This window comes from Micrasema longulum, unplaced genomic scaffold, assembly GCF_059751315.1.
Source record: "Micrasema longulum isolate JH-2025_06_02 unplaced genomic scaffold, ASM5975131v1 h1tg001939l, whole genome shotgun sequence".
Lineage (NCBI taxonomy): Eukaryota > Metazoa > Arthropoda > Insecta > Trichoptera > Brachycentridae > Micrasema > Micrasema longulum.
The window spans coordinates 132,180-147,167 of record NW_028279113.1 but is presented as its reverse complement, the minus strand read 5'-3'; the positions used below and the strand labels follow the sequence as shown (position 1 = coordinate 147,167).

The 14,988-nt window shown below is 32.4% G+C and overlaps 1 protein-coding gene across 2 annotated transcripts in view; it reads right to left on the bottom strand.

Moving 5' to 3' along the window:
• Window positions 1-14,988, bottom strand: part of pcm (5'-3' exoribonuclease pacman) — a 41,293-nt gene that overhangs the window by 25,229 nt on the left and 1,076 nt on the right. For both annotated transcript variants that reach the window (XM_088238654.1, XM_088238655.1), the window contains exons 2-14: window positions 11,010-11,236; window positions 10,483-10,696; window positions 7,713-7,877; window positions 6,908-7,190; window positions 6,556-6,716; window positions 6,348-6,476; window positions 5,583-5,652; window positions 4,533-4,620; window positions 4,211-4,403; window positions 3,686-3,859; window positions 2,845-2,956; window positions 2,020-2,198; window positions 1,688-1,857 (exon numbers count right to left, since the gene is read on the bottom strand). In XM_088238654.1, the coding sequence (XP_088094780.1) occupies window positions 1,688-1,857; window positions 2,020-2,198; window positions 2,845-2,956; window positions 3,686-3,859; window positions 4,211-4,403; window positions 4,533-4,620; window positions 5,583-5,652; window positions 6,348-6,476; window positions 6,556-6,716; window positions 6,908-7,190; window positions 7,713-7,877; window positions 10,483-10,696; window positions 11,010-11,236 (2,165 nt within the window). The remainder of the gene's footprint in view (window positions 1-1,687; window positions 1,858-2,019; window positions 2,199-2,844; window positions 2,957-3,685; window positions 3,860-4,210; window positions 4,404-4,532; window positions 4,621-5,582; window positions 5,653-6,347; window positions 6,477-6,555; window positions 6,717-6,907; window positions 7,191-7,712; window positions 7,878-10,482; window positions 10,697-11,009; window positions 11,237-14,988) is intronic.

The window sequence follows — 14,988 nt, the reverse complement described above, 5'->3', positions numbered from 1 at the left end:
AAGTGTCTAATTTTACTAAATAGTGACATGCAGTTGACGCATGTTTAGGAAGAATAAAGTCCTAACATCAATAAATTACGGTGCAGAAAGTTTAAAAATTTGGCAATAGAAATATTATTTGAATTATAAACATAATGTGAAAAGAAGATAGTTTAAACAGTTATTATAAAAGTGTGAAACAGTTTTGCCGCGATGTAAATGACATTTGGAATTTTGTGGTGCCATACTAAAAAAAGTGATACCATACAAATAAAATTTGCGAATATTTAGGGAAAAAATCGTTGTATGAACTTTATGTAAATTCAAATTTGTATTTTTAAGGTCGAGTACCTACACAAAATTTTTTAAGATGTTTTTTTTTAATTCAATAAAAAATAACACATTGCAGTATTGCTTGAAAAAATACAAAACTTTAACTAAATCATAGGTAAATGAATAATCCCTAATTATGACAGTTCTGCAGTATATTTAGTATAGTCTAGTACAATAATTATATTTTTATGTAATTTAATTTTGTTCATACATATTTCATTTCCACAATTTAGAGTTTTCCTCAGTTTTACACTTTTTTGTTGCTTCCTTGAAAAACGTAAAACAGGGGTTTTGCTGTACTTGTATATACATATATAATGAAGTAAAAAATCATTCAAATAGATTTACGTAGACCAGTTTATTTTTTCATTTTGTGTTAACGTATGTCGGCCTCATGGTGTAATGGTCAGCGTGTTTGCCTACCATGCAAGAGGTCTCGGGTTCGATTCCTGACATGGTTGAAATGTAATATTTATTTAAAAGGGTGTTTTCACACTGTACATGCCATATGATAAAAAATAAACGGGAATTTCTAATTTGAATTGCCCGCGTCTCACCAATCGGTATTATTTTTTGACAGAACTGTTTTTGACAATCTATCAAAGTTTGACGACAATTGGATGCTCAGTATTCTGTCAGCGTCTGTTTGAGTGAGTTGAAAAATTTCTGTGAGGCGATTTTTGCAATAGATAAAAAATTAGCACAACGAGCGTGCCTCAAATTTTGTTTGCTAATGAAATTTCGTGTGCCGAATTATTGAAAATTATGTATAAAGCCTTTGGAGAATCGTGTATGTCGAAAACACAGGCATACGAATGGTATAAGAGGTTTAAAGACATTTGTGAATGCTTAGATGATGATAAACATACTAGACGTCCAGCAATGTCAAATACCGAATAAAACATCAAATCAGCAAAGCAGATCGTGTTGAAAAATCGATGTGTACCAATCTGAGAGCTTGCTGTGTTATTGAGCATCTCATCATTGAGATGTTTTGGGTACGAAACGCGTCACTGCCCCCCTCGTCCCAAAATTTTACACCACGGTAAAACGCCGTCTCATACAGCGGTAAATTGTTTCGGAGTTTTTGGCCAAAAATTCAACCAATCCCATAACCCAAGCACCGTATTCTCTAGACCGGGCCCCGTCTGACTTTTTTCTTTTCCCAAGACTATTAAGAGGAACACGCTTTGAGACAATTGAAGCCATAAAAGAGAATTTGCTGCGAGAGCTAAAGGCCATACCTTTGCAGGCCTATGAAAAGTGCATGGACAAAAATATTAAACGTTGGCATCAATGTACCGTCGCAAATTTTTGATAATAAGGTAAGTTACGACCTATTTTCTAATATGATCTGAAATTTAAGTAAACTTACTTAGTTTGCACCAGGTGTGGCCACCCAGCCCACACTACTTTCCCCAGCAGGTTGCCAGCAATGGTTTTAATGTCAGGCTCCGCACTATTGTCGTGGATTATCTTCAGTATGCAATTGTCGTTTCTCGACGGATTGTCGAATACTTTCACTCTAGCTTTTGTGAAGTGAGACTACCAAAAAACAATTTAATCAAATTTAGACAACAGAATACACATTCACCATATTTAAATATTATAAAAGTATTAATTAATTTATGGGAAAAAAAAATATGGTAATAATATTCATGTGACTTCAATTCAACCCAATTAAAAAAATAAGTATAAGTAATGAACCTTAAAGTTGATGTGCTTAAGTGTGGGTATCCCAGGATATAGAAGACCTCTGGTGGGGTTGGGGAGAGGTCCTCGGACCACCTTCCCAGGAGGAACGGCCAACTCACTGAGCCACACTTTTGTCTCCTTTGCGTGACACGACCTCACAGTTGGAAAGTATTCGGGAGCTCGGCATTCTCCTACGTATGTGTATATATTTGTAGGATTATTTCTATATTATAAACTTTTTAGAAACTTATTGGAAAATACATTTTTGCATAACAGACTTTAACAGAACCCTCTGGCCTGCTTTAATTTATTACATGGAAGATTCAGTGTACTAGAATATGGTTACATTTCTGATAAAACTGATAAAAGGTCTTTTCTCAATACAATATTAAATCAAAGAACTACACTAATAATTGTAAAAATTAAATGGCTGCGGTCCCGATCTTAAACTAACACTGTATTACTTCACTGGCATACAGGAAAACTAGAATAAGGTAATAGTACTGACTGTGAGTTATGTAGTAAGGGGTATGTGAAAGTTTTTTTTGCGAATATGCAAAACCAAAGAAACTTATAAAAGTGTAGGCGCTTTGATTGCAAAGTTTTTAAAAACTATGATTTACTGTAAATTAAATTTATTGAAAAACGATCATTATTATGGGAAAAGGGTAAGTGGGAGAAAAAAAAATATTTTAACTAAAACAACTCGTACCGAAACAACTCGTACACAAATAAAATTACAAATCATATTAAGATTTTATTAACAATTAACTTGGCTAATATTATTTCATTTCACATTAAAAAACTATGAAAAGCAGATTTTCAAAAAACCCATACCTAAGTCTTGTGATGTATACTCATAAATATGCATCGGGCCATGAGTATTTCTCTGTGTCTCTTCTTCAGTAAGCTGTTCATAAAATGGTTCCATAGCCTCCAATAAATTAACCTAAAGAAAAAAATCCATTTGATATTTAGATTTACTACACATATTGTTAATAAAAGAAGAAACCCATTTCTGAAAATCTTTAATTGCAAAATAAACTAACCAACAACATAAAATTGGTAAAGTAGTGTGCAATACAACACAAACCATGCACTCTATAAATGGTGTCATTGTTTTTTTTTTGTGGTTATTTAAAAAGATGAAGAAATCGTTGATGGCAACTATATGTCACTGCATAGTTTTGGTCATAAACACAGCTATAAACTTTACGTAAAATTAATGCTGCAAGTCTTCACCAGAAAGATCTATTTTTATTTCTAGCAAAAATGTTTGATTGTAATCACCAAAACTGCGAAAAATATATGGTGTGGTGGATTCACACGCCGATTAGCATTTTAATAGAAGCTTGCAAAGATAGAAATACTAACATAACTAGATATAATCACCAAGTAGTGTTGCATACTACAGACATGTTTAAAATATGCATTTAAAAGTGATAAGCTAAGTAGGTGCTTTTCAAATGAGTGGGGATGACGTAATGCCAATGGCGAGTCATTTTATATGAACCATTTTTAAAACCAAAAATCATTTATGAAAACATGTTTTTATACATTAATAGTCATAAATTATTAGAATCATAAAAATCCATTATTATTTATCAATAAAATAGTTCATTTATAATGTTTTGGCATTCCAATTACCATGTACATGATTTGGATTTATAGTAAATACCTCATCTATAAAAGGAATTAGCACTACAGCTTCCCATTCATTTTTCTTTCCATTGAGATCTGTCTGAAATTCCAAGGGATAATAGTTCTGTATGGGAGAGTGGTCATTTGTCATCAGGTAGTGGAATGGCTCCGGGAGAAGGTCCTTGCTTGCAGATGGAAGCACAGCCAGTAACTATAACAAATATAAAAATATACAGTCCAAGCTGCATCCTTCCACACTGCATGGAAGCTGGGAATCCACATTGTGGCGGCAGTGGAATAGGACTCTGAGCTTTCCTCTATTTCCGGGTGTGCTCCATCATCCAAAATTTCACTTTAATTTAACCTTACTTTTTATTATTTTAGATCCACTATCTCAGGTTCAAAATATCTATATATTGTCTTCTTTATTTCAAAACTATATATTACTTAAAATTTATTGTAACTTTGATAATATGGCCAATTGAGTATTCCATTATCTGCAAAATGGAACGGGAATAAAATGTTACTATTATTGATTGATATAAAGAAAAGGCTGACAAACCTGCTCAAATGGTTTGAAAGGTTTAGCCATATCAAATATCAGGTTCATGTCTTTGAAGTTAACTACATCGGATATATAAGGTGCGTAATGGTGGGGGTAGAACCAAGACCAACTCGCACAACCTTGGTAGTAGTAATGTAGAACCCATTGAACGGCGCGCACATAACATTCTGCTTGAGATCGTAGAACATCTCTGTAAAAGAAAAACATACTCAATTACCTACTATGTTAATTAATTTCAAATAATAATATATTAGTTAAATTGAAAAATTAACTATGTAAAAAATATTTTTAAAATCAATTTTTTTTGTGTAAAACTTACGCAGTTACACTAGGATAATCCAATTTGTTGATATAATAATCGCGTTTGTGTAGAGTAAACTCGGCATTGAAAAGACTTGATTCGCTCTCTGGAAAAACATATAATATCAGAAATTATTTTTGCATAAAATAAATATTTATTTATATCTAAATCAAATTGATAATACATGAATTTTTCATGAAAATATTTATTACAATCCACCAAATCATTTAGAAAACTTCAACACAAAATAGTGCCATTCGGAATTTCCTTCGTCGCATTTTTTCAGTTATGTAATAATATTGTAATAATATATTTTGGTAATAATAAAATAATATTACAGATTATAAAATATAATACACACCAGTGATTTTATTTTTGTGAAAACCGCTCTCGGTTTGTAAATACCTTCACAAGGTAAAACATCCGGAATATGATATAATCATTAATTTACGCCTGTGATAAAATAGTCAAAAATCAAATAATATTCAAAATAAATTTGGAATAAAAATAGTTGTTTACATAAGTATTACTGGTATATTTATGGTAGATTTTCACTTTCATTGTTTTTTAGAAAACTATTTTGCGCATAAAATATTCCAATTTACAAATAGTACAAATATTATATGTATACACAAAATACATGCATGACTTTAGTTATAAAAATAAATATCTATTTAATAACGCTCTAAGGGCTTTTACATATACAGAGGTTATAAACAATTTACAGATATAAAAGTACAATTTAAAAAAAAAAATATATATATATATGTATGTATATATATATATATATATATATATATATATATATATATATATATATATATATCTGATAAATTATGACATATATATATACATATACATATGTCATAATTTATCAGATTTGTTTTACCCCACAATTCTTGAAAAACTGAATTTCTAGAGTAATTGAGAACTTATACTGTTTGATTGGCAATGTAAATTGTGTTTGATTTTTTGTGAAGTATTTTTCCCTGTAAAAGGTGTCAATTTTATATATTTGTAAGGGCGGCATATAGATACCCAATTTAAGACTTTAAAAATCATATGTACCATCACTAGAATCCTCTTCATCAGTGGGAATATCACCCCACTCTTTATCATCGCCATCTTCCTCTAAACCCTAGAAATATGAAAAATTATTGCCACTCTTAAACAGATTTACAAATAAACACATTTTGCAAACTAGCTCCACAAATCTATTGATAGTAATAGAAAAAAGAAACTGAAATTTCCAGATATACTGAATATCATATTTCTTACTATAAGTCATTATAGCAAAGTATTTAAATCGTTGACCCCATACTCAAATCTACAAACTTTAACGGAACTAAAAGATTACTTAGTGAATACGTGAATATCAGATTTTAGAGAATATTTATATTGTTTATAAATGAATCCAATTTAAACTAATTTATTCCAATGAATATCGATGGTGATATTCTCTTTTCAACAGCAAGCCTGCCCCTTAACACCTATTCTAAACATTAATTATATTATTACGAAGTTCAGTTGAACACAATAACTAAGCTTAAATAATTTGTAAAACTATATAATATTTCAAAGAAAATGTTATTATATTTTGTATTAGTTACATAAATGACATACATTTGTATGCATTACATGCATGAAAATTAGTCATTTGAAAATATGGCTAATAAAATACCATAGAATAAATAATATAGTATTATCATTGGTGGGATATATACTTGATTAATAACTGATCTATTTGTTTGTTGAAGCATGTAATTGTTTTATAAACATGTTTGTTGTTAATTATGTACCAGGGTAAAAATACTTTTGAATACGTATACTCACCATTTGATTAGTAGAATCAATAAGGGCTTGTAGGTCAGATTGAAAAGCAGAAAGAGGTTTGGTCCCCTCAGCTTTAATTTCTTCTACATTAACACCAAATGTTTCCTTATCATCAGGTACATGTTTATACTGTAGTAAAAAAGGGAAAATTAATGTAAATAATTTTTAAAAAGTAATTATTTGATGAAATGTTGGGAGTTTTCCTTACACTCTTGCGCTCATGTTCATTTGGTCTTCTACCGGTTTTAGCTTCAAAATATTTTAAATCGGCAAAAGTTTCCTGGAAATTATCTCTGTCTACTTTAGATAATTCTTTCATAAATACTTCAAATCGCTGTAAATTTAAAATTCCACCTTCGTTTATGTATCCTAAAAGAATTACACAAATTTATTTTAAACATCTAAAAATGCGATATATTATCTCTTATCGAAAAGTTGAAAATAATGACCAATTTTGTTATAGAGCTAACAGTTAGCTGTCTTCAGCTCCACAGTGAAATAATATTGCTGGGTTTTTTTCCTTTAAAAATATTTTTGTTCATAATAAAAGATTCACTTACCGTCTAATTTAATTACAACTTTCTTATAAATTTCATATAACAAAGGCAAAGCATCATTGTGTATATGTAAATGGGGTAAGGGGGGAATAAAGTCATTTCCAACCAGAAATCCCATCAGAACCCAGTCGTCTATCACTTTCTCCATGTCAAATTCGAATTTCATGTCTTCTTTCAGACTCAAGAATTCCTGTTCTAGATAATCTCTCAGCAGAGACAAATGAAGTAGAAAGAAGTTATTTTCATCGGGTGAACTGGGCCTTTGTGCATTCCTTCCGAATTTCACCTAAAATTACATTTTATTTATATTTCTCTAAACAAGTTGCATTCTGAACCTTGTTTTTCTTACGCAACATATTTACCTGAAATACTTAAAAGTAAACAAAGGAAACCAAATACTTGAATATGTACATGTTAAGAGTGTGCGTGCATGTTTGCAATGTTTTTGTATGAATATGGATGAAGCGAGGTCTGTATGCAAAGACAGAGTGACGTGCCATTCTATCCTCTCTGCCTACCCATACGGAGAAACGGCGTGATGGTTTGTTTGTTTGAAATAAAGGAATATATTTCGCTTCAATTCACAATACTTAAATCGCTCAGGTCAAACCTCAAAATATAATAAGTACTTGTCTTTAAATCATTTTTAGGCAGCACCATTAAAAACTAATTCTTTGAAAATTTAAATAAATAAGATTTGTACATATGTATTAGACTGAGAATGGATTTGGTTGTAATTAATATATGTTATTAATGGAATTGGCTAAAATATAAATAATAAAAAGTATAGATTAAATGAAATACATACCTCTTCTCTTAGAAGTGAGAAATTGGGTTCATGAGAGCATAATCCTAACATGATGAGATCAGCGTCCAAGCCATACAAGCAATGCCTTGTATTGGGATCATGGTCGGGCTGAGCTTTAAGGTAACGAATGTATTCCATTATCTTATGTTCACCTTCACCTGGAGTCTAGAATCACAATACACAGTACAATCTAGTTATAGTATCTCGAAATATAACTTCATACACTCTATTATTCTCTAAGGGAGGTCTCCCTCCATTCTCACGGTTGAAAATGTCTTTTTTTTGGTTCTCACTTTTAACGATGGATACAATTACATTTAAATATTACACACCGACAGGCACTGCGGCGCAGTTGGTTAGACGGCCAACTGTGAAACAGGCGCGGCAGGTTCTATTCCTGCCAGTTGCAAGAAAAAAAAATCCAAGCAAGATTTTTTTTCATTGGTCCGGGTGTTGTGATGTATATTTCATTACTTCCTTCCATATCCCCTCTTTCCTACCTGCTGACAAGCCTCTAAATAGAGGCTTAGCAGGTTATTCTCTTTTAAAAAAAAAGAAAGATATTCGAATCTGATTGGTCCGTTTGAACAAAGAGCAGCGTTCGATTTTAAATAGTTTAATCTGATTGTTTCATGTAATCAAACACAGCAGCCTTCGCTTTTCATTATCATTTTTTATGTATCATAGATACTGTGGATTTTAAACAACCGTAAGTAGGTATTTATTTGGAATTAATGAAATATTACAATTGTCAAAAGTGCGGTTAGATTCGTTATGAGAAATATCCATTAAAATTTGTAGCTGAAAAACTTTAATATTTTTTTTTAAAATAATGTTGAATTATTAAACACTTCTAGACGCGTACGACAAGGCATTTGGTTCAGTACTGGTACATCTCCGAGCTAGTACACAAAGGCCGTCTGCAAATACTTTGTTTTTAATTCGACATTAGATAGATAGGTATACATTCTGCCAAATAAATTTCGGGACCGAGTAATTTAAAAGGCCCGCGTAAATGATTTTCCAGATTTTTTTTTCCACTAAGCTGGCACAACTGTACTCTGTATTGACGCTAAGCGCGATCTGTCATTTAGTTTGTTGTCAGCAGTCAAAAACGTTGGTTGTACTCAAGTGCGAGTTCCGATTATTACTAAGGAAAAAAAAAAATGTCTGAAATTTTGGGTTGCCAACAAAATTTCAGGTTCAGATGCGTTGAAAATGTTGCAGAAAGCCTACGGCGACTTTACTATATCGAGAACAAGAGCATCTGAGTGTTAAAAAGCGTTCAAAGAGGGTTTTGAAGTGGTCACTCGAAAATCAAGATAATGCTCACTGTTTTCTTCGATATTCGTGGTATTGTTCATTCGGAATTTCTTCCTGACGGCCAAAAAGTGAATAAACAATATTATTTGAGCGGTATCAAAACGTTTAAGAGAGAACATTCCCAGAAAAGGGCCAGATTTCCGGAAGAAAAACTCTTGGATTCTGCCCACGACAATGCACTGTCTCACAAAGCCATCATTGTGAATGAATTTTTAAACAAAAACTCAACGAATGTCATCTAACAACCCCCGTATTCTCCTGACTTGGCTCCCTGTGACTTTTTTCTATTCCCAAACTTAAATTATCGCTTTGTGGAACTAGTTGTGACATGATTGAAGACATAAAATAAATTCACAGGGGGAACTCAAGGCGATTCCTACAAAAATTGCATGGATGACTGGATTGTTTGTTAGAAAAAATGTATCGCTTCGGAAGGAGCCTATTTTTAAGGAGATTTAATAAATTTGGAAGAATAATTGATGTGTTGTTGTTTTTTTGACTCTGGCAAATAAAATACCTGATTTGACAGAATGTACTTTATTTTTAAAATATTTTTTATTGTTGTCTCTTTAACTTGATATAAAGAAAAAGGTCAATAAAAATAAACACATGGGTCATATAAAAAGCCTGCGTGGGTCAGTGTCTGATCCGCGGGTCATAGGTTTGCCATCACTGTTCTAAGACTTCAAATTATTTATTTATTTATTCATTTATTTTGTTGCCCTTTAATAATAAGGAATATTTTTGTATTTTTTTAAATATTTTTTATTTCCTTTTTTAATTACTATAAAAAAAATACCATATTGTCTTTTACAGAATATTTTATTTTTTCTTTCTTATGTTACACAAAAATATTATAACTGTCCATTATTTATTATGGGAGAAAAAATTAATTAACATTTACCCACGAACCATGCCTTTGTGGGATTTTTTTGTTTACTATTTTTACTATTAATATGTAATTCATTGCTATGTAATTATGCTTTATTTTTTTAATACTCCGTTTTATCACTTATGTTTATTGTGAAAAGACAAAAAAATAAAATAAAATAAAAAAAAGACAATTTCTATTCAAAAATACCAAAAGGTATTTTTGAATATTTTCAGAAGTAGCATGTGTGATACTACTAGTCAACTATGTATTAGTATGAAATAACAAATTAATAGTTGACTATATTTTAATAGGTTTACTAGGACTACAAATCATTTTTTTATTTTTTTTACACAACAGACCCCCAATTACAGTGATGAATCACACCATAGAACCTGGTTGAGAAAAATCACATGTAATTTTAGTGATCTCACCAGGAATCGAATCCGGAAACCCTATGGGTGTAGCAAATATTTTAGCCATTTTTCTTTATTATTATCAATATGTTACAAGTTGTTCAACGACAGAATTTATGTTCAACAAAACAATATAAAAATAGTGAATAACATTGTTTACCTCGTGTCCTGATAAAACAACCCGGCATTTGGCCCATGCACTGTCGGAAGATATTTTCTGCTTGACAAAGTACCTCAACTGCTCCTGCAGTCGAGCCATGAATACAGTTCCCGGGGTTATACAGTTACTATCAAACCGCTTGCCTTCGGGTAGTTTCTCCCCATTCTCTTTAGCTTTCTCTTCTTGTTGCTGCATTTCTCTCGCTGTTCGAAATCTGTAAACAACTCGTGACAGTTAATGCTTTTCTTGCCATGATCCACTACATTTAGTATCACCCCCCCATACTTCGGTATAAAAAATTGAGTGTGTATGAGGCATCCTGCTCTATAAACCCCGGAAAATAAAGCTGTATCTATAGTAGCTCCGGTGGTTTAACCAAAGTTCATGATTTGTCAATACTTCTCAAATTAAAACATTAAAAATGATTATATTCTCCTTTTTAGTACTATAGTAATTATTATATTAGCCGTTAGCGTTATGTTCTTTTTTCATAGGTGAATATAGATATATTATGGTATAGATTTTACCTGCGACCTCTCTGCTGATTCATTTTAGCTCTGGGAGCTACTCCATCTATAGCCATAAAGAAGATCTTTTTAGGGCCAATGAGTTGAAACAGGTAGGAGATATAGTGGAATATTTCGGCAAATATCTTCTCTTCCGTTATCCGAAAGTGTGGATTAGCGTCATCAGGGTGAGAGCACATGTGAATTATGCCATTCATATCCAAGTAGAGGTTATCAAAATCTGAAACCTAACATTCACAAAAATTATAAATCAACTTAGATAGTTTTAAGTACCTTGAAACAAAAACACTAAGTGACATTTGTTATCATTTAAAGTGGACTAATAACAGGGTTAAAGCACTGATTTCGTGGTTTATTCTCAAACTATTTTGATTACAATGGACGGAAAAGATCAATGCAGACCTTGTTTGAGAAAGTAATAAGGAAGCCGAGGTATTTAGAAGGCTCAGATGTCCCATCGGAGGTAGTAACTAAACAGTAATATTTATTTAAGTTATATACTAACAGGTATGCCAACTCTAATGTATGGGAGCGGAGTATGGAATTGGAAAAATAATGATGAAAGTAGGTTAAATGCTGTCGAAATGCGATCCCTCAGGCGAATGTGTGGTAAAATGATGTATGATACGTGCACAAATGTCGAGATCCGTGAACTATGTAAGGCTGAGACTTGCATTATCGACAGAATCAAGGGGTGCTGCGTTGGTTTGGACTGCAATGCGAATGTTGATCGATGCAGAAAACGAGGTAGACCGAGAAAGACGTGGCACAATCAAGTCCATCAAATAATTGAAGATGGGAAACGGGAATTGGGGCGTTTGGGAAACGCTATTCTAAATTATTATGTACAATGTACTAACATCATATCTGTGCCTTAGAGGATAAACCACGGGAGTCACATTGAACGAAATGTTCAGGAAATAAGATTTTGTGAATGTGCGATTTCCAAAACATGGTGATTTTTGAACCAAATAAGATAATTTTAATCTATAAAGAACTTTTAATGTAACAAAAAAAACTACTATTTTGATAATAAAAGTACATATGTATTAATTCTTATAGCGTATCCGGGACTAATTATGTTTTTTGCATTAAAACAAAGTGAACTTTTTAAAACAAAGTAGATTTTTATTTCAACATAAAAAAGCATTCTTATGACGAAAGTTGACTTCAGTATTTTATTAATGTATAAAATAGCTTATTGCAATAATTTCTGCATTTTAACTTCAAAACGGCAAAAAGTGGACTCCCATGTTTTATCCTCTAGGTTACAGAAATTACACACAACCGTGTTTGTTGGAGACTGTGTTATAAGAGGGTTACCTGTATGTTATTTTAAAACTTGTGTATAAATAATGGTTACTTAGTAAAAAAAATAAAAACCACAAGTATAAATATTGCAGTTCAATTAGAGAAAAATCTCAATGTGTCTGCTCGTAGCATGGGGCGCATATTAAAAAATTAACTATGATTGAAGCCCTACAAAATACAAAAAGTGCAAGATTAAAAAGCCTGCACAAAATGCAGTTTGCCTAGCAAGAGCAAAGGTGTTAAAACACTTGCACGTTGGTGGCGAGCTAGAAAATTTGATCTTTTCTGAAAAAAAAAATACGGTTCAGCAATATGTAAATAAGCAAAACGATCATGTTTAGTTACAGTGCAAATTAAAAGACAATTTAGACCAGCGAATTGCTCTGCGAAAGCAAGCGCCTGCATCAGTGATGGTTTGGGCCGCGGTAACTGCCACAGGACGCTCACCACTCGTTTTCATTATACATGGCGTAAAGGTAAATCAACAAATCTACCGTGAAAAGATTTTAAATGATGTGTTGGGCACGTTAAAAATTCGGTAGAAACCATTAGAGGTTTCAACAAGACTCGGCACCATTCCATAAAGCCTGTGAAACCCAATGTTTTTACAAGAAAATGTTCCCAGATTTATTTCATCACAACAGTGGCCTCCATATTCCCCGGACTTAAACCCAATGGACTTTTCCATATGGTCCATTCTAGAAGTATCAGCTAAAAAATATGAGATGCTCGACGCCTTGCTCTTCGCCAAGAATGGGACAAAATACCATCAGCCCACATTCGTCCAGCGTGTGAAGCCTTCTTGGACAGACTCCATGCTTTTAACCAGGCTAAAGGTGGCTACATCGAACAATAACATATATTTTTTAAAATTGAAATGTTTTTACGATATACTGAAGTTTTTAAATCTCAAAAATCAAAATTAACAAAATTACAGAATTTTAAATTGGTAACACTTAGAGTGCCGATCCCTGTATATTATACCAATGTAAACATGGAAAATAATTTATAATTAATGTAAATTTTTTAAAACTGATAAATTGTACTGTTAGACATTTTAAAAATGATTTTATTATGAGTAAATACAGTGCTATGAATAATCAATATTTTAGAATAGTGTGAATTTCATTCTACCTACATATAAGTAGTAATTGCAAGTTATCTGTGCATTGTCTTATCAGCAATTAATAAATAAGAAAATTGAGTACTGGCTAAATTCAAAGGTTAAATAGACATAAAAAAAAAATCGGAAAGGTCCAAATATTTGTAAACAAGTACTTAATTATTTATTTTAACGTGTTTCTTAGTTCATTAGTCACCATTTTCTATCTTTTCCTATTACTGGTGTCATACATCCGCTATCATTACTGTTTGGGCAATTTTTAACCGCTTTCCAGAATATAAAGCTATCATAGATTTTTTTTGTAATTTTTATTCCCTCACTTTCCTTTAATCACAAATTAGAGGCACTGTATGACGAACCCAATATTGCACAATTCATAAAAATAAGAAGATTACAATGGTTGGGCCATGTGCACAGAATGAATGATAATTGCACCACAAAAAATATTACTTATAGCACTCCGGAAGAAGGACGAAGCAGAGGCCAACCAAAATTAAGATGGCTGGATGATGTGGAAAGTGACATTAGAGCGATTGGCCTGACGAACTGGAGAAGAGCCGCAGGGTGCAGGAAGGAATGGAGACAGATTTTGGAGGAGGTCAGGGCCCACAGCTGGCTGTAGTGCCACTGATGATGACTTTCCTTCAGCAATTTCTTTCTTTCATACACACCCTGTTTCGCTCTCTTCTTACATTAAATATATGCACATTTTACTGTGGCGTACTTACTGGCATCCGTTTGACTTACTATCAACAAGTTCAACCACGCTTTCTTCTTTTCTTGAATGAGCTTTTTTATTTCATCGCCCTACCGTGCATCACCTATATTTCTTCCTTGTTTTGCCACATTGCATACTTCTATTGCTAATTCACACATAATTTTTTTTTTAACATTCCCACATGTCATCAACGCTCATAGGATCTTCACACTCCTCTATCAGTCTACGCTTGACCGCCCGTTCAAATGTATCTTTTATGGCATCATTTTGAAGTTTTTCAACTTTGACTCTAGAAGGTTCCTGTATTCTACCAAGAAGTGATCGATTCCCATTTCAGCTCCTTTAAATACACGTGTATCAACTGTTACAGGTTTCAATCTAGAGCAGTTGTTTCTAACCTGGGAGGCGCGGACTATTCCAGGGATTGCTCCAAATTATTTTTTTTTAATAGATAGAATTATCATGCGATAGCTCATTAAAACAAAAGTTTCAAAATGAAACCTTAATTCAATTTCGGATGAATCTTAGCAGAGTATAAATCTTTGTATTGCAAATAAATGCGGGTACTTTTACCGTGTGTAACGTCTTATTTATGCGAAACGGGCTATTTGGCACTAGTTGCAATGAAAACCAAATATCGAGCCAGGTTAGTAGTCGAAAAGGAAATAGAAGTGGCACTCTCCACATTGCTCCCAACATTTGATAAACTTTGTGCCTAGAAACAACAGCAACCCACGCATTCTATTTTTAGATTATGTACCATCCTCCAAAATAAATATCCTTTTTTTTTTTTTAATATAATTACACAATTGATACATGTTTTTTTA